This window comes from Heptranchias perlo, chromosome 6 (genome assembly GCF_035084215.1).
Source record: "Heptranchias perlo isolate sHepPer1 chromosome 6, sHepPer1.hap1, whole genome shotgun sequence".
Classification (NCBI taxonomy): Eukaryota; Metazoa; Chordata; class Chondrichthyes; order Hexanchiformes; family Hexanchidae; genus Heptranchias; species Heptranchias perlo.
In genome coordinates, this window is record NC_090330.1 from 52,141,170 (window position 1) to 52,160,211 (window position 19,042).

Below are 19,042 nucleotides of genomic sequence, written 5' to 3' on the forward strand. Positions count from 1 at the left end.
GGCTTTTACTGATCAGGCCTAAAAAAGGAGACTTACATTTGCCTAACACCATGACACATCTCTCAGATATCCCAAAGTGATTCAAAGACAATTATGTTGGAGTGCAATTTTGTTACGTAGGCAAACATGGCATCTGCAGACGTCAAGATCCCACAATAAAATCCCACAGCGATAAGATGAATGTTCACTTTTTAAAATATTAATGGTATTGTTTGAGGGAACAATGTTAGCTGCAGAACAGGGGAAATAATCTGTTCCTTATCAAATAGTACCATGGGATCTTTAACATCTACTTGAAACAGTGGAACAGCTAGACAGGGCCTCAGTTTAACATCTCGCATGAAGGCAACACCTCAAGACAGTGCAGCACCACTTAGGTTTTGCATTGAAGTACCACCCCAGATTAGGAGCTCAAGTCTTGGAGTGGGCTTGAACCTACAAGCTTCTCATCCAGAGGCAATTGTACTACTTACTGAGTCCAGTGTGCTAACATCCAGGCTGTAACGATTTTAGAAAAATTAACATTTTTCAGAATCACCATAATTCCTATGATTTGTAGTACAAGTATTTCACACCCGCTTGGTAATAAAAGGAAACTGAATTTCTGTAACTCCACGGCAAGTCAACAAGAAACCTTGATTATTCCCATTCTGGAACCAGGCTAGCACTGTAAGTGTTTTTTTGAAATCTATCATTGCCATATAAAGCAACCCATAGTTAAACCCAGTATCTATATAAATCAAGAGATGATTGGTGGAAATGTATAATCAGCTACAATATATCCAAGATCAAAAGTAGATAGAAAATGTAACCCAATCACAAGGAAAAGAAACAGAACAGCCTATTGTGCCAATACAGAAAAATTAATGCTGATGCTCACTGAGTGAACTTCTCCAGGTTTCAGCATGTAAGTGGTCATCTCCTCCTGAATGGTTTGAAAATGCGTTTCTCGGTGAAGCATCTTGATCAGAATTATAAGGCATATCTGACTCGAGCACTTCTGTGGATTTTTTGATAGGACCATCATCACTTTCCTTGAAGGTGCTTGTCCTGGTAATTCCAGATGGAAGATTCAGCCCAGTTTGAAATTCATCTTGTAATTCAAAATCTCTCTTATCCTTATCCAAACCTATTTCTAAGCCTTCATCATACTTAGCATCTCTATCACTTTTAACGGGTGATGTCTTTTCTTCTTGAAAAGACATGTCAGTTGGCTTCAGAATACCCTGGATCATGCTATCCAATGACTCAACATTGTTCAGTTTCTTCTGGGGGATGACATTTTCCTCTATAATCGGGGAACGTCCTGCAAACAAAGTAAGATTTTCTTCATTATTGCTCACTTTATTGGGAGAACTTTGCTTAATTGGTAAATTTTCATCCTGATAAGATATGTCAGTTGGTTTCAGAATACTCTGGATTCTGTTGTGTAATGAGTCAACATTGTGCCCATTCTTTTCTGGAGTATTTTCCTCTGTAACTGGAGAAAATCCTGAAACAAAAGTGTGAGGCTCTTCATTATTTCTAATTTCCTTAGAAGAGTTTTGTCCACTTGATAAATTCCTTAGGTTTATATCTTCCAATAAAGGTTGTGAATTGGCAGTTTTTCTATCAATTGATTCATTGTCACTAAGCAAGAAGGCCTGGTTCTCTGGCTGCAAAACTTCATATTTATTTGGTTTCTCAACAGGTGAAGCTCCACTTTCATCTTTTTCCCAAAGTAGTTTCTGCAATCCAATATTCAAAGTGTTTAGCTCCTTTAATTTTGGTTGACAAATTGTTCTTTCTTGAGCTTCTTCCTCTACCTCAGAGGAATGTTTCTGGAAATCACTGAAAGTAGGGAAAAGTTCATCTTCATTTGATGCATTAGTTGCTTTCTTAAATTTTACTTTCATCTCTCCAGGTTCTGTAGGGAGAACCTTGGGGAAATATTTGGTGTTTAATCTTTTCTTCTCAGTTTGAGATTGTCTCTGTAGGAGTATCTGTTGCATTCTATCTTGGATAGTTGGTCCACTGTATCCCTGGGTTTTTGTACTTTCATTTTCTGTGGGTTCTTCAGGTGTTTCAAAGTTAGAAGGTGGTAAAGTTATAATTCTCCGGACAGGTATTGGATTCCTAGTCACTAGGAAGTTTGTTTTCAATAACGTCTCTGGTTCAGTTCTTGTTGCCATTTTTGTGATCATCAGATGTTTGTCATCTGGTGTGTTTGGAAGCACTGACTGAGCATTATCATCATCATGACTTTTAGTTCCTTTGCCCCAAAAGTTTCTTAGGTTTGTGAACTCTGTGTGACTGAGATGAGGATCATCAGATGTTTCATATATTCTTTTCTTGATTGAAACTATAGTGAAAGGTTTTTCTTTTTCAGGAATTATATTTACGTCATTCCCCTTCAAATGGGGATTCACCTCAGTTTTATTTTCTTCTTTGTTCGATGTTTGCTCCAAATCTGGGACATTAAAATTTCTTTTCCATTGTAAAGTATTGCTTTCCTGTTCATTCTGCTCGGTAGGTGGATTGTTTGTTTCTGTTTTGCTAAGAGCTATGTTTTCTGTTGAAGCTGATTGAGCATTGTATACAGGTGTATGTTCAATTTCTTTTGGTCCTTGCCCTTCGTTTTCCAAGAAAGGGTTCTCATATCTTGTAGTTACTTGACCTTTTTCATTTACATTTATCTTTTGTTGGTTTATTTCATCATTAGATTGCTCTTTTTTGGCTTTGGTTTGGTCTAAATCTGGTAACTCGTTTTGTTGCACAGCTCCATTGTTGAGAAATGTAGAACATAAATTTTCAGTAGTCACTCGATTAGTTTCTTTGTTTGCCAACAGTAATGACCTGTAATTAAATGACTTCATATCAAAAGTATTGTCCTTCTTGGTTAACTTTCCAAACACTGCATTTGCAAAACTATTTTCCTGGTATGAAGTCTTATGTTTTGGTGAAAACAATTTAATAGTGGTAGGTTTTTCCTTTGTTGTATCTTTGGTGCCAATTGTTGGTAAAGTTTTAGGTTCTTCGATATTCAAGCTAGTACTTTCTGGTGTTGTTTTAGTCTCTTGTGCACTATTTTTATTAGAAGCAATGAGTAAAAAATCAACATCCTCTGAGGTTGATTGAGTATTTTCTGATTGTCCACTAATTGCACTTTTTTTTGCCCCAACTCTCCCTTTCTCTGAGAAGGGTTTTAAAACTGATAGCCCTTGTTCTGACTCTTCATTTTGCTCCAGTTCGACGTGCTGCTGATTATCATTGGAACATTGGACAATGTTCTCGGTTACTGTGGAAGTAATCTCAAAATCATTTTTTGTTCCAGCTTTATTTATATGCTCCAAAAATATTGGTTCTGGGGTTACAGATTTATCAAAAATGTTCTCTTTTATCTGAGTTTGAACTTTCTGCAACTGGATTTCTTGTTCTTCTTGTCCTTGGATTTCATGGTTTATGTATGGCAGCACTTTGGACTTTTTTGTAAACACATCAGTTTCAATATGTGAAAACTCAGTATCTGGTTTTGCATGTACTGTTATCACAGCTTTAGGCTTGCTCTCTACTATTGGTTCAGGTGGAGTTTTCATTTCTTCCAACCTTGTATTTACAGATGGCATTTCTTCACTTCTGGTGAACCAATCTAATACCTTTGATATGGATTCATCAGCTGCCTTCATGTGTTCAGTAGTATATTTATCAAGCATTTGGGACTGTGAAGAATGAGCTTCATGTCTTTGTTCTGCTGGTGCAGTCTTGAAGAGAGGCGTTGCAAAATTAACACGCTTACCTTGGAATATTTCTGTCGGCTGCTGATCAGACACCTGAGGAGACTCAAAGTCAGTGTGAAGTATCCGCTTATCTGTAACGAAATAAATAGGAATACATCATTTATTCCTCTATGAGAGGCAGACGACCAAAACAAGTGGATTTCAAATGGTGTCACTGAATTACGATGGCATGAGGCTAAAAATTAATGCTGCTATTAGCAGATGAATGCTCAACATTTTCATAATATTCATCTATCCATTAAGAAGCATTGACCCATTTACTTTAAATAGGTTAATGCCTTTGTTAAAACGACAGACAGAGGAAGGACACAAACATGTTAAGAGCTCATCTGTTTATATTGTCAACAGCTTCTTGGCTATGGTTTTCTAAAACAATTCTTCTGAATAAATAAACCAACTTACATCCATATTAAATCATAAGGCTACTTATAATGAAAAACTGTTTAACTTTAATATACTTCTTATATTATTAAACATCTGTCACTCTATTTTAATAAACTATAATATAGACATTCCAAACAATGGACTTCTAATATCACCCAAAACCAATTGGAATACAAGCCTTTCAATGCTGTTGATTCAGATTCTGAGCTATTTGGCTAGTTAAAAAAACAAGGCTAATGTGAGTTTACTGCTGAAATATATTTTGGTTAGAATGATTAAATATGCTGATGTTTACAGGTCATCAGATTTTAAACGTGGGGCAGGTTTATGACAGAGTGTAAGATCCTTACATTACACCTCTCCAGTTGCAAGTGCAGAGACCAAGGCCAGGGTTTTCAGCTTCTGTGCTTACCAGCCTGTGATTTTCATTTTAATGGATGAAAACTGCAAGCTAAAGAGAACAGAAGTGGAAAAAACCCAACAGTCCAATATACCTGCCAAAATTGTACTGAGATGGATTAATTAGTTCTCAATAATCTTACTTTGGAAAATATAGGTCAACGTTACCGAGATCAGGTTAACTTGAGTGCACATGGCCAACTGCATTGTTAATGAAGAAATACATAATTATCCTGGGCAAAGATGGCTCAAAAATGTAAATATGAATGAACATAAAACAAATAAAGTCTTAGTGAGAGAAATACATATCTAGAACATTGTTGTGAATACTTACTTAATAAAAGATATTTAAAAATAAAAAATATTACAAGTTCATGCCTGAAGTAACATCAAGAAAGTAAAAGCTTTCATGTGCTTAAGTATCACCTCAAGTTAACATAAAAGGATTACTATATTTGGATTTTCTTCACAAGTTATACAGAAAACTTCAAATTATAGTAAGCAATCAAATGGCTCTGTTAAAAGAAATCAGTTGAGACTAGCCACCAACTACAGTTTACCATTTGCCAACATTAGTATAAGGAGACACTTCTGTTGCAATAGATAATAGAAAAAATTAGAAGAGTTGGGGAAGGGGTACCTATGCTTTAAAGAGGCACCGTCTTCACAAAAAAACTGCCTGGCAACCTTTTTTGTTTTGAGAGGAGAAAAGCCAGAAGAGGTGTATGACCTTTTTGTCACATCATGAGCAAGTAATATGATTATGCATTTTATATCATCAGATTATGCACTTGGAAATAAAGAGAGAAAATGGTTTGGCAACACTATTTTGTAATATCAGTAACCGTATAAAGACAAATAATGTTGCCAAATATGATAACTTCCCAAACCATACAAAGTAGCTTGCTTGCAGCATTTTCATCTAAGCTTCAATAGATAGATGCTGAGCTGCATGGGATGGAGCAGAAGGAGAGCAACTGATACCCACTGTTAATCTGAGATGAGTTGTTTGTCTCACCAGGAATCAACTCATTGCCATAACCTGATTACCAGTCCAGTAATTTGCATTTGCAGCCACTTAGATCAGAGATTTCAGGCAACAAGCTTCAGCAAGGAGTCTTTCCTAACAAAAGAATCAAGTCAGAGTTATTGCTGGACCTTGCTGCTAGTGGCATATAGGAGAATCTAAAATGGAGAAATTAATTTTAAAATAAGCATGAAAGGGTAAATAAAACTAAGCATGTTCAGAGTAGTACATAAAACAAAAACATTTTAAGGTGACCCACATGTCCATAAAACTCCAAGCTTGCAGTTAAGTCAGAGAATTCAAATTTCCCCTGCTCCAGTAATTTGCTTCATCAGTCACTGTAGCTCAGCAGCCTGTGAGAAACATGAATCTCTGATTTAACTGGATACAAAACATGGACAAGATGAGCTCTACAGGCAAAGTCAGGAATTCAGCTGAACCCTAGCAAGACAAAGGCTTAGTCTCAGATTGAAGGCGCATGCACAGTGTACCTCAGTTCTGCTCTCCATAGTCAGCACTTATGCTTCAAGATAAGAAATGCAATCTATGGGGACCGAAGTCCTATGATTTATTTTTGTCTGGTCTATCATACCTTTCCCAAAACAGTGATCTCTCCAATTCATGTCATAGTTTGGTTTAAATGTTTACAAGAGATATAGATTATGTGGTTTATTAATTGCTAACTTCCTTTTTATGCCCAGCTATCATTATCTTAAAATCCATTTCTTTCATGCTTCAGACACTCTATGTTCTGAAATGCTGCCATAACAACTGTGGTGATTAGTTAACTTAAAACAAATGTTATTGTTCACAGTAACAAATGAAGTGGTGAAATGATAAAGTGTTTATGCAAGTTATCATGGCAGCAAAGTTTGTTTAGAAAATATTACGGTTTTCTAATTATCCTCAAAGAAATAAGTTGTAACTGCCCTCTTCTTTTACATTGTATTACAATTTTTCCAAAAGGTATTACAACAATTTCCTAGAATATTAGATGTCAGTGAGATTAAAAGAAGAAAGTTGAAGTTTGAACAGATAAATCAACCAATATGTAATCATACCACCAGTAGATAAGAGAATGATTGGCATAATACTGATTGGCATATTTTCGATCTTTAATAGCCATCTTACCAACACTGTAATGGGATGGATTTAATGCAGGATTCAATCCTCTGTTGGTTTCCTTTTCCGTTAGTATCTCACCTGTGTCCATTTCATGGACTTGGTTTGTTAGCCTACCAGAACCATAACTTGGTAAATTACTATTTGTATAATTTGTTGTATTTGAATTTGTTGCTGGAATGGACTGAAAGTCTGAGTTGGACATAGTATTAACTACATCTTGGTTCAGGTACAATGGGTCTGTTTGTAAAGGAGAAGACAGATGATGCAGATCAGTAATCCCACTGGCATTACGTGGACTGTCATTTTCCCCTGCACTGTCCGTACCGCCTGTATTTTCTTCATCTATTTCCTCTATATAATCAGTGTCTAGGAGACAATCTTCACCTATTTCGGAAACTTTATTTGCACCAAAAGGCTCTAATGTCTGAGATATCCTCTTTTCATCCACATTTGTTGAGAATCTAACTTGTTTTGACCTTTCATGACTATTGGATGCAAGCGATTCTTCATTCTCCACAGCTGGATTCAGCTCTGTTGCTCCTTCTAGGATGGTTTGAGGAGAGGCAGGGATCTTGCTTTTCGAGTCCTGAACACTGATGCGTAGAATTTCAGAATCATTGGAGCTTGAACTTGGGCTACGTTTCAAAATGCTTTTAGGAGTTGTGGAGTTGGTATTAAAACCATTCCAATTCTTGAGTCCGGGTGCAGTGCTAAGGCGATCGCTATAGGTTATAGAGTCTTGCAGTTTGTAAGAAATAGTTCTTGGCTTTGGCACCGGATGCATTTCTGAATGATTATTATTCTCTGTAGGGGATTGTTTCTTAGTTTCAATTTCAAAAAATTCATTTGAGGGAAAATGTAATCTGGAAACATTATCCTTTGGGTGAGATAATCTCTCTGGAAAAAAACAAGGGTATACAAGGGCAAGGATAAAGACAATTTCAATAAGGCAACTACATCATCAAAACTAATCAGTAAATAACAATTGCATAAAAGGTTATAATTTTGTGAGATTAGAACAATTGTTTATAAAAGTTAATCTAGAAATTTAGAAATCTACACTTTTTTTTAAAAAAACAACCACATAAAACATTATTTTCTACAACCCAAAATTCAGATAAAAAAAGAATGAATGATGACAAAGAACAAAATCTAAATTATAAGAACAATATAAAGAAAATTTTAAGCATTTACAGCAGTTATAAAAGAAAAACTATAAATTCTACCAGAACCCCTCTCTGCTGAAGTTTGCAATTGTTATTTCTATCCTTGTACAACCTCCAACTGTTAATGTTTGTGGGAAATGTAACAGCAAATTTCAACACCGTTAATATTTAAAAACTGAAAAACTTGGATTTAGAATTAAATTGTCTAATTTACATTTTCAAATCTCCAGCTATTTTAATGGTCAACAGACATTTAGACAAACAGAATCACTTCAATTGCATACTTTTAAAAGAGAATGACTCATCTAAATAATAGACAAAATTTGTATTAGGCAATGAAAACTAGGAAAAAGATAACACTAGGGATATTAAGTGAGTCACTTAGAACCTATAGGAAGTTGTTGTTAGCAGAAAATCACCACTTATGTTAAACGTATATACAAAAAGTCATTTGGGATGGCACAAAGACACAACTGAGAAACAAGAAAGAAAATTAAAAGTCGCTATCATTAAAAAAAATGGGAGCAGGACAAACGATCACTAGACTATTCATTGATACCAAATAGTTGTAACAGGCGAGGCTTCATTCAATTTGGAAGTTAATCTAGATTAGTTATGTCTATAGCAGGCTAAAGAATGTGTAGGAACATGCATTGATGACATTAGTACAGAGAACATTCAGTACTAGCTCAGTATGTGGCAGTACTGATCCAGTACAGATTTTGTTTAGTGCAGGTATCTCTCGATCAACATCCAAGACTAACCCAGATATAGATCAGCAATACTGATAGTACAATGGCTCCTAGTTGCGTGTGCTGACCTTAAATAGGGAATGGGAAAAACAAATAAAAATATACATAACTCTTACTTTTTTATTATTGCCTAGCTGTCTTATATGGAAAACAATATTTTCATTTTTTAATGACTCAGGATTTGAGACAATGCAATTAATGACACAGCATACCCTTTTCCCATCAAAAAGGCAATGGTTCATGGAGAAGAGCACAAAGACTTGATCAGCTAAGTTTTATACACATACAAGATCATAGGTACCCAAAAAGTTCTTGTCCCCAAGAACTTTCCCAGTAAGGAACATAAAGCAATATAAAACCAGAGCTCTGGTAGTCCGGAAGGAGGAAGAAAAACAAAATTATCCTATAAAGACATGGTATTGTGAAAATGGATGAATTTGAAAATAATAAAACATATGAATGAATGATGATGCTTGAATGTTCCAAACTAAAAAAACACTGAAAGAATAACTTTCAATAATGGTGGAGCAAGGAATAAAGTATTCTTAAAAAAAATTCTTAAAATCCAATTAAAGATTCCTCCCAAACATTTTTCTTACGTATGACTATAAAATTAATGAATCTGTTTTTACATTCAGTTTTTGCACAGAACTAACCCTCATTGTCAAGTGGCCTTTTTGCCTAGAAATGGCAGGAGGGCATCATTTTAGCTGAACAGCACTATAATTGTAACTGCAACTCTATGATTGGCTGACATGAAGTATCATTTTTGATCCCCAACGTGAAGGGTAGACAAGAATTAGCAAACATGTGTGGCATGCATATCTGAATGACAGACAGCCCTGCAACTGAAACTTGAAGCCATCTGGCTCAAATCAGACACAACTATCAGACTATTCCACAAACGAGGCTTTCTGTTTGCAGAGAATAAGTGTTCCAAAGTACATTAGCTCCATTAAAAGACAGACTTCCTGTTTTTCCAAAAGTACTGGCACTTTATCTACTGGGTACGTTTAGAATATGTTATCTGTGTTCTTTAACAAAAGCAAATTTACTCTAGACATGTATTGCTCTCAGTTAAGTAATTCTTAATTGGCTATTGTTGCTGCAAAGTGTTCACAAACTGACTCTTTGGAGAAGTTAACAACCGAATCAATCAGTGTTCTGAATAGTGTTGAAACATGAGAATTCATCAACTGTCCACAATATATCCCTTTTTCATATGCTAGTCTGCTTGGGAAAGAACTACATGACAGAAAGGTAACCAGTTTAGCCCATGATAGCCTACCATACACAGATATTTCAGCTAGGATAGGATAATGCAATTAATTTTGCAACAATAGGCCAAAAGTCTTCAAATGTACTTTATAAAAAAAAAGTTGACATCAGCTACAAACGCCTTAAAGATCATTAGTTTGGATAAATGAAATCTGGACAAAAATATTCCTTGTAGCTTATTATTTGATTGAAAATCCTAATTACATATGTAAGCATACTCTAATTCATTCCTAATCTATTAATATTAGCAAGGACATGGGACAATAAAGAATATTTCACATTTCCAATGAGTAGCCTTGCTCACAGGGTGCCAGAATTGCATTAGGAAAAATAATAATTACTTTCAAACTTAAACTTGTTTTTCATCTTTCTGCTAGTCCCAATGAAACTACACTTCCTTAATAAGCTACTGATGGTTAAAGTTCCCCAATGAAAATGCAGTTACAAAATGGCCCTCAGGTGAATTTTTGTATCCTTTATGACCCACAGGTCAAAATACCCAAGGTAATAGTAAATGTAATATTACTAATGAGCTGCCAGGTTAGTAACTGATGCTATACATCGAATAAAACATTTTAATTGTTCACATTCAATGAAATATGGATTGATCCTGATATTGGGAGGTGGAGTTGTGACTCCCCTCACCTTTAGGAAAAATGAGGGGAAGTTGGGTAGATAAGACAAAAACCAGAAGGAGGTTAAAACAAAGAAAAAAAGAACAAAGGCATGCGTGAGAACGAACATGTGTACAAGAGAAAAACAGAAAACGAGAGGTAAACAGAGAGCGAAAGAAGAAGAGATAGAGAGAGAGACATACAGACAGACAAAGAGAGAGAGATAGTGTGAAAGAGTGTAAAAGAGAAAGTGTGAAGGAGAGAGTGAGTCAGTGAAAGAGAGAAGGAGAGAGAAACAGAGAGATAAAGAGAAAAGCTATGTTTAGAAGATTATAAAGACCTGTGCATATCTGGGTCTTCACAACTGGCACCTGAACAAGGATTTCGCAGGGTGCCAAAAACCCCAAGTCGTTCTAATTACAGCCCAGTCCCACAGGATGAGTACAAGTGTAATTTCCTTTTTCTTGTATGGGGGGGTGGGGAGGAAATAAAGAGTATCCTGGCACCTTGAACTTTTCACAGAAATCTTAATTTGTCTCAAACCTGTTGCAGGTATAATTGGAACATGAAAGAGACACTTATAAAGTAATGTTTTATTGGCAGAAGTGTGAATTTGCAGAATGCTGCGATTGTTGGTAAAATGTGTTTTTCTCCATGAAAAAGCAAGTTATTATGAAAGGTTAACTTATGAATGCATGACACAATTATGACAGTAAATTCAATCAAATACAGGCTTGCATTATTCATGCACGTCACTGTGATTGTAACAGTACATGTCTGTCTTAGCTCTTCAACCTTCCCAAACATAAAAAGTTTGCCATATTTTTTTCCCATAAAGCAGTGTCCCTTAAATAGAAAAGTAAAACAGTTTTAAAAAAGATTTCTTGTTTGACGTAGGATAAATTTCCAGTAGATTAGTCAAGTAAAATGACCATCTGGGTGACTATAATCCAAATTATCATCCTATTCCTACAATCCTAGGCCCACATGCCACTTGGTATTATGTTAAATGCAAAATAATCAATAATGTGCAATGCGAGATGCGCTTATATTGGACTCGAGCCCTAAATGTGACTTACTCCAGCTACAATAATTTTGGGGCCATTGTTTTTTCACTTCTGGTTTTAATCCAGCGCAGGATGATTCATTGCACACAAAGTGGTGAGACATTTCAATGTGATAAAACACTACCAGGCCAAATTTACTGAGCTGGTCCAGTGGACCAGTCATATCTCCAATAGGTCCAGAAATAGGCGTTGACCTAGATAAGCCACGTTTCTGCTGACACCAGGTGTTCCTGGTCAACCTTTTAAGAGGTAGATCCTCCGCCTGCTCCTTACAAGGCCAGTGAGGAAAAGGGGTGGAACCAGGGGCAAAGGCTCCACAGGCCGACAGTTCCTGCTTCTCCGACCTCAGTGGGATCCAATGTAAGGCTGGAGGCTGGTACACCCAGTGAGATGGAACATACCAGGCTCCAGAGGGGCTCAAGTGGTCTCCCCCTGGTGGTGGGGAGGACTCCAAGCTACAGAAATTAAATTTGATAGTAAGAGAGTTAAAAAGGGTGGAGAAAGTGTTTCTTCTGGGGGCAAGGGGAGAAGAAAAAAAAAGACAACAACCCTTCCAAATGGCAGCCAGGTGCTGGAGCTTCCAGCAACATGGGGAAGGCGGGTGCCCTGGATATACCCATACTGGCACAAGCACCCGCCAGCCACATACAACTGAGATGCCATCCCACTTAGCCTGCATACTATAGCAGGGGCAATGCCTGCAGGCACCAGCGGGCAAGATCCTGGTGTAACCATTGGAATGGTGGCCCAAAAAATTTTGGATCCAAATAAATTCAAATATTATTTTTATTATTTATGGGATGATAATCTGATTTTGGCAATCTCACTCAGAACTTGCTACTGTAGAGAATGAACAATCTCAAATTGTGACAGTAAAGGGATGCTCATCTATGGGATAAGGTATCGTTGGTTAGCTAAGAGTCAGCTTTACTCTGCATCTAACTATGCTATAACTGACTTAGGAGCATTTGATGTGGACATTTGGTGCTTTAAATGGAAAATATTCCATTTCCTAATAGGAACAGTCTTCACATTGTGAGTGCAAAATGTCACCAAATATTATTGGTGGGGGTGGGGTGTGCAAGGATCAGTGTTTGGGCCTCAGCTGTTTACAATATACATCAATGACTTAGACGAGGGGACCGAGTATAATGTATCCAAGTTTGCTGACGATACAAAGCTAGGTGGGAAAGTAAGCTGTGAGGAGGATGCAAAAAGAGGCTGCAAAGGGATATAGACAGGTTAAGTGAGTGGACAAGAAGGTGGCAGATGGAGTATAACGTATGTGAAATTATCCACTTTGGTAGGAATAGAAAAGCAGAATATTTTTTAAAAGGTGAGAGACTAAGAAATGTTGGTAGTCAGAGGGATTTGGGTGTCCTTGTACACAAATCACAGAAAGTTAACATGCAGGCACAGCAAGCAATTAGGCAGGCAAATGGTATGTATCCAACCCCCTTGCAATAAAGGCTAAGAGTAAGGAGGTCTTGCTGCAATTATATCCCCAGGACCAGATGGTTTCCATCCCAGGGTTTTAAAGGAAGTAGACGAGAACATTACAGATGCCCTAACTATAATCTTCCAAAGTTCTCTCGATTCAGCAACTGTTCCTTTAGATTGAAAAATTGCATGTCACTCCGCTATTTAAAAAAGGTGAGGGGGAAAACCAGGGAATTATAGACCAGTTAGCCTAACATCTGTTGTCGGGAAATTACTAGAGTCTATAATTAAAGACAGAGTGACTGGACACCTTGAAAATTTTCAGCTGATCAGAGAGAGCCAGCATGGATTTGTAAAGGGTAGGGCATGCCTGACGAACCTGATTGAATTTTTTTTGGAAGAGGTGACGAAAGAAGTGGACAGGGGAATGTCTATGGATGTTGTTTATATGGACTTCCAGAAGGCATTCGATAAAGTCCCTCATATGAGACTGTTAGCTAAAGTTGAAGCCAATGGAATTGAGGGCCAATTATTGGTCTGGTTAGGAAATTGGCTGAGCGGCAGGAGACAGAGAGTAGGCATAATAAGAATAAAACCAGACGGACCACCCGGCATCAGACCACTAGGCATCGGACACGACAACAGCAAAACACCAAGCCCAGTCGACCCTGCAAGGTCCTCCTTACTAACATCTGGGGACTTGTGCCAAAATTGGGAGAGCTGTCCCACAGACTAGTCAAGCAACAGCCTGACATAGCCATACTCACAGAATCATACCTTTCAGCCAACGTCCCAGACTCTTCCATCACCATCCCTGGGTATGTCCTGTCCCACCGGCAGGACAGACCCACCAGAGGTGGCGGTACAGTGATATACAGTCAGGAGGGAGTGGCCCTGGGAGTCCTCAACATTGACTCTGGACCCCATGAAATCTCATGGCATCAGGTCAAACATGGGCAAGGAAACCTCCTGCTGATTACCACCTACCGTCCTCCCTCAGCTGATGAATCAGTCCTCCTCCATGTTGAGCACCACTTGGAGGAAGCACTGAGGGTAGCAAGGGCACAAAATGTACTCTGGGTGGGGGACTTCAATGTCCATCACCAAGAGTGGCTCGGTAGCACCACTACTGACCGAGCTGGCCGAGTCCTGAAGGACATAGCTGCTAGACTGGGCCTGCGGCAGGTGGTGAGCGAACCAACACGAGGGAAAAACTTACTTTACCTCGTCCTCACCAATCTACCTGTCGCAAATGCATCTGTCCATGACGTATTGGTAGGAGTGACCACCGCACAGTCCTCGTGGAGATGAAGTCCCGTCTTCGCACTGAGGACACCATCCAACGTGTTGTGTGGCAATACCACCGTGCTAAATGGGATAGATTCAGAACAGATCTAGCAGCTCAAAACTGGGCATCCATGAGGCGCTGTGGGCCATCAGCAGCAGCAGAATTGTATTCCAGCACAATCTGTAACCTCATGGCCCGGCATATTCCTCACCCTACCATTACCAACAAGCCAGGGGATCAACCCTGGTTCAACGAGGAGTGTAGAACAGCATGCCAGGAGCAGCACCAGGCGTACCTAAAAATGAGGTGCCAACCTGGTGAAGTTACAACTCAGGACTACATGCATGCTAAACAGTGGAAGCAACATGCTATAGACAGAGCTAAGCGATTCCACAACCAACGGATCAGATCAAAGCTCTGCAGTCCTGCCACATCCAGTCGTGAATGGTGGTGGACAATTAAACAACTAACGGGAGGAGGAGGATCTGCAAACATCCCCATCCTCAATGATGGCGGAGTCCAGCACATGAGTGCAAAAGACAAGGCTGAAGCGTTTGCAACCATCTTCAGCCAGAAATGCCGAATGGATGATCCATCTCAGCCTCCTCCCGATATCCCCACCATCACAGAAGCCAGTCTTCAGCCAATTCGATTCACTCCACGTGATATCAAGAAACGGCTGAGTGCACTGGATACAGCAAAGGCTATGGGCCCCGACAACATCCCAGCTGTAGTGCTGAAGTCTTGTGCTCCAGAACTAGCTGCGCCCCTAGCCAAGCTGTTCCAGTACAGCTACAACACTGGCATCTACCCGACAATGTGGAAAATTGCCCAGGTATGTCCTGTCCACAAAAAGCAGGACAAATCCAATCCGGCCAATTACCGCCCCATCAGTCTACTCTCAATCATCAGCAAAGTGATGGAAGGTATCAAGCGGCACTTACTCACCAATAACCTGCTCACCGATGCTCAGTTTGGGTTCCGCCAGGACTACTCGGCTCCAGACCTCATTACAGCGTTGGTCCAAACATGGACAAAAGAGCTGAATTCCAGAGGTGAGGTGAGAGTGACTGCCCTTGACATCAAGGCAGCATTTGACCGAGTGTGGCACCAAGGAGCCCCAGTAAAATTGAAGTCAATGGGAATCAGGGGGAAAACTCTCCAGTGGCTGGAGTCATACCTAGCACAAAGGAAGATGGTAGTGGTTGTTGGAGGCCAATCATCTCAGCCCCAGGACATTGCTGCAGGAGTTCCTCAGGGCAGTGTCCTAGGCCCAACCATCTTCAGCTCCTTCATCAATGACCTTCCCTCCATCATAAGGTCAGAAATGGGGATGTTCGCTGATGACTGCACAGTGTTCAGTTCCATTCGCAACCCCTTAAATAATGAAGCAGTCCGAGCCCGCATGCAGCAAGACCTGGACAACATCCAGGCTTGGGCTCATAAGTGGCAAGTAACATTCGCGCCAGATAAGTGCAAGGCAATGACCATCTCGAACAAGAGAGAGTCTAACCACCTCCCCCTGACATTCAACGGCATTACCATCACCGAATCCCCCACCATCAACATCCTGGAGGTCACCATTGACCAGAAACTTAACTGGACCAGCCATATAAATACTGTGGCTGCGAGAGCAGGTCAGAGGCTGGGTATTCTGCGGCGAGTGGTGGATGGGGTGCCCGCTTGATTGGCACCCCATCCACCACCCTAAACATTCACTCCCTTCACCACCGGCGCACTGTGGCTGCAGTGTGCACCATCCACAGGATGCACTGCAGCAACTCGCCAAGGCTTCTTCGACAGCACCTCCCAAATTCGCGACCTCTACCATCTAGAAGGACAAGAGCAGCAGGCACATGGGAACAACACCACCTGCACGTTCCCCTCCAAGTCACACACCATCCCGACTTGGAAATATATCGCCGTTCCTTCATTGTCGCTGGGTCAAAATCCTGGAACTCCCTTCCTAACAGCACTGTGGGAGAACCGTCACCACACGGACTGCAGCGGTTCAAGAAGGCGGCTCACCACCACCTTCTCGAGGGCAATTAGGGATGGGCAATAAATGCTGGCCTCGCCAGCGATGCCCACATCCCGTGAACGAATAAAAAAAAAATAATGGGCAGGTACTCAAATTGGCAGGATGTGGCTAGGGTTGTATTTCTTGGAATTTTGAAGATTAAGGGGTGATTTGATCGAAGTTTTCAAGATATTAAGGGGAACTGATAGGGTAGACAGATTGAAACTATTTCCAGTGGTTGCAGAGTCTAGGACTAAGGGTCATAACCTAAAAATTAGAGCCAGGATTTTCAGGAGTGAACTTAGGAAGCACTTCTCCACGCAAAGGATGGTAGAAGTTTGAAATCCTCTTCCGCAAACGGTAGTTGATGCTAGCTCAATTGTTAATTTTAAATCTCAGATTGATAGATTTTTGTTAACCAAAGATACTAAGGGATATGGGGGTAAGGCAGGTATACGGAGTTAGGTCATAGATCAGCCATGAGCTCACTGAATGGTGGAAAAGGCTCAAGGGGCTAAATGGCCTACTCCTGTTCCTATGTTCCTATACAGGGATCTGGTGAGATCACACTTGGAGTATTGTGTACAGTTTTGGTCTCCTTACCTAAGGAAGGGTATACTTGCCTTAGAGGGGGGTGCAACGAAGATTCATGAGATTGATTCCTGGGATGAGAGGGTTGTCCTATGAGGAGTAGAATTGGCCTATATTCTCTGGAGTTTAGAAGAATGAGAGGTGATCTCATTGAAATGTATAAAATTCTTAGAAGGCTCGACAGGGTAGTTGCTGAGAGGCTGTTTCCCTTGGCTGGAGAGTCTAGAATTAAGGGTCATAGTCTATAGATAGTGAGTCAGCCATTTAGGATTAAAAAGAGGAAAAATATCTTCACAAAGAGAGTTGTGAATCTCTGGAATTCTCTGCCCCAGAGGGCTGTGGATGCTGATTGAGTGTAATAAAGACTGAGATTGATAGATTTATGGACAGTAAGGGAATCAAGGGCTATGGGGATAGGGCGGGAAAGCGGAATTAAGGTAGAAGATCAGCCACAATCTTACGGAATGGCGGAGCAGGCTCGAGGGGCCGTTTGGCTCACTCCCGCTCCTATTTCTTATGTTCTTATTATTTAAAACCTTCAGCTCATTCATTAACAAAATAATTTATATATAAAAACTTGGGTCAATCAAAAAAAATTTCCACTCCTCTGCTCTTTACTTTTAAAAGGGACAAGTCTCCATAACCTTTTAGCCAAATAAACATGGTCATTGAAGAGAGGGAACAGTCCCCATTAACTTCTTGCCCTCACAAAGTTAGTTATTGTTTGAAAATGCTGGGGAAAAAATAGATGGAGAGCTAACTTTGGCAAACCATGTTCTATTCATCCCGATGGAAAGTGTATGAACATTGTTTAATTAGAAAAAGGTAGATTTACATAGAGTCATAATTCTCCAACATTCATTAGGTAACTCATTCTCATTATAAATTAGAGAATACAGCCTTGTAAGCTCTTCATGATCAGTTACAGAATAGCAGAGAAACCTTGCGAGTTGCCTTCCTACCACAGTTTCTAATTATTTTGGCACACAACTGTTAACATTTAAGTTCTGATAAATGCATAATGTCATTTTTCAGAATGTTTACTTATCAAGCTTTTCCATAGCGTCATATTTCTGTGACCAGCTCAATAATGAATTTTATTGGAGCTGAATTCCAAAAACTATAACTTGCAGGTCAATTTTCTTTAAAAACAAAATTGCATTATGAACATGTTCAATGTGATAAGGTAATTCAAAGAGTAAATTTACTCAGTTTAAAAACAAATTTTGACATTTTATTCACAAGCCCAGTCTTTTGTTGAATATTCAAAATGACTTATTGCTGGAATTTCCTCCCACAAAATAGCTAAGAGATGGAAACAATTTGATTTATTTTTTTTTAAAAACATATATCTATTTGATATCAGAAATATTAATCAATATCTGGCACCCTTCTACCATTGCAATAAATCTTCATACTTTATATTTTGTCACCACCAGTGAATGGGTAATTTGAATTTAGCATATTTTCTATAGATTTTCCATTGAACTGTGGTTCAAAATATTTCCAAGTTAATCAAATAAATGCAATGTTGTAAGCTGGACACCGTCACAGCAGAGCACCACAGGTTCAGAGCACCCAAAGGATTATGTTTAAATAAGGGCTAAAATTTACCATCTTATGTGGTATGCAGTAACCCTTTAATATTTATGAGACAGAACAATCGTCCTCTGGTCTGGAACCTTTTGTATTGTGATATTGTACACTTGAAAATAAAAATATTGGGAATGATATTAATGTAATTTGTGATCTTTTGGTTAGCTCATCGAGCACTAAATGTAACCCTCCTTACAAGAAGCTTCTGAGTGTTTATTATAAATGGTTGCAACTGAACAAAGGAGTCAGCCTTTTTAAAATCTTGTTAATAGTGTTAATACAATAGCTCTACACTGGATTCATACTCAGCATTGAAAAGCACATGCATTATACTCACTCCAGTGATGTTACTGGACAGAATTACAGTTATCTACAATGCTGAAAATTATCAAATTATCTTTAAGGACCTGATGTTAGTGGCCCTATGGCTGCAGTAAGCATTATGGGATGTTGCTATTTCTGATACCTGCCAAGGCTGGTAATCTGGCTCACCTCCACCCACCAATAGATGTTGATATA

The 19,042-nt window shown here is 39.1% G+C and overlaps 1 protein-coding gene across 9 annotated transcripts in view; it reads right to left on the minus strand.

Annotated features, from left to right (window-relative positions):
* Window positions 1-19,042, minus strand: part of sytl2a (synaptotagmin-like 2a) — a 156,596-nt gene that overhangs the window by 37,561 nt on the left and 99,993 nt on the right. For 3 of the 9 annotated variants that reach the window (XM_067986277.1, XM_067986276.1, XM_067986275.1), the window contains exons 7-9: window positions 6,718-7,608; window positions 3,776-3,847; window positions 881-1,306 (exon numbers count right to left, since the gene is read on the minus strand). In XM_067986277.1, the coding sequence (XP_067842378.1) occupies window positions 881-1,306; window positions 3,776-3,847; window positions 6,718-7,608 (1,389 nt within the window). Of the gene's footprint in view, window positions 1-880; window positions 3,753-3,775; window positions 3,848-6,717; window positions 7,609-19,042 lie in introns of those variants that run through there. The other 6 variants (XM_067986273.1, XM_067986274.1, XM_067986272.1 and 3 more) reach the window with 4 other exon arrangements.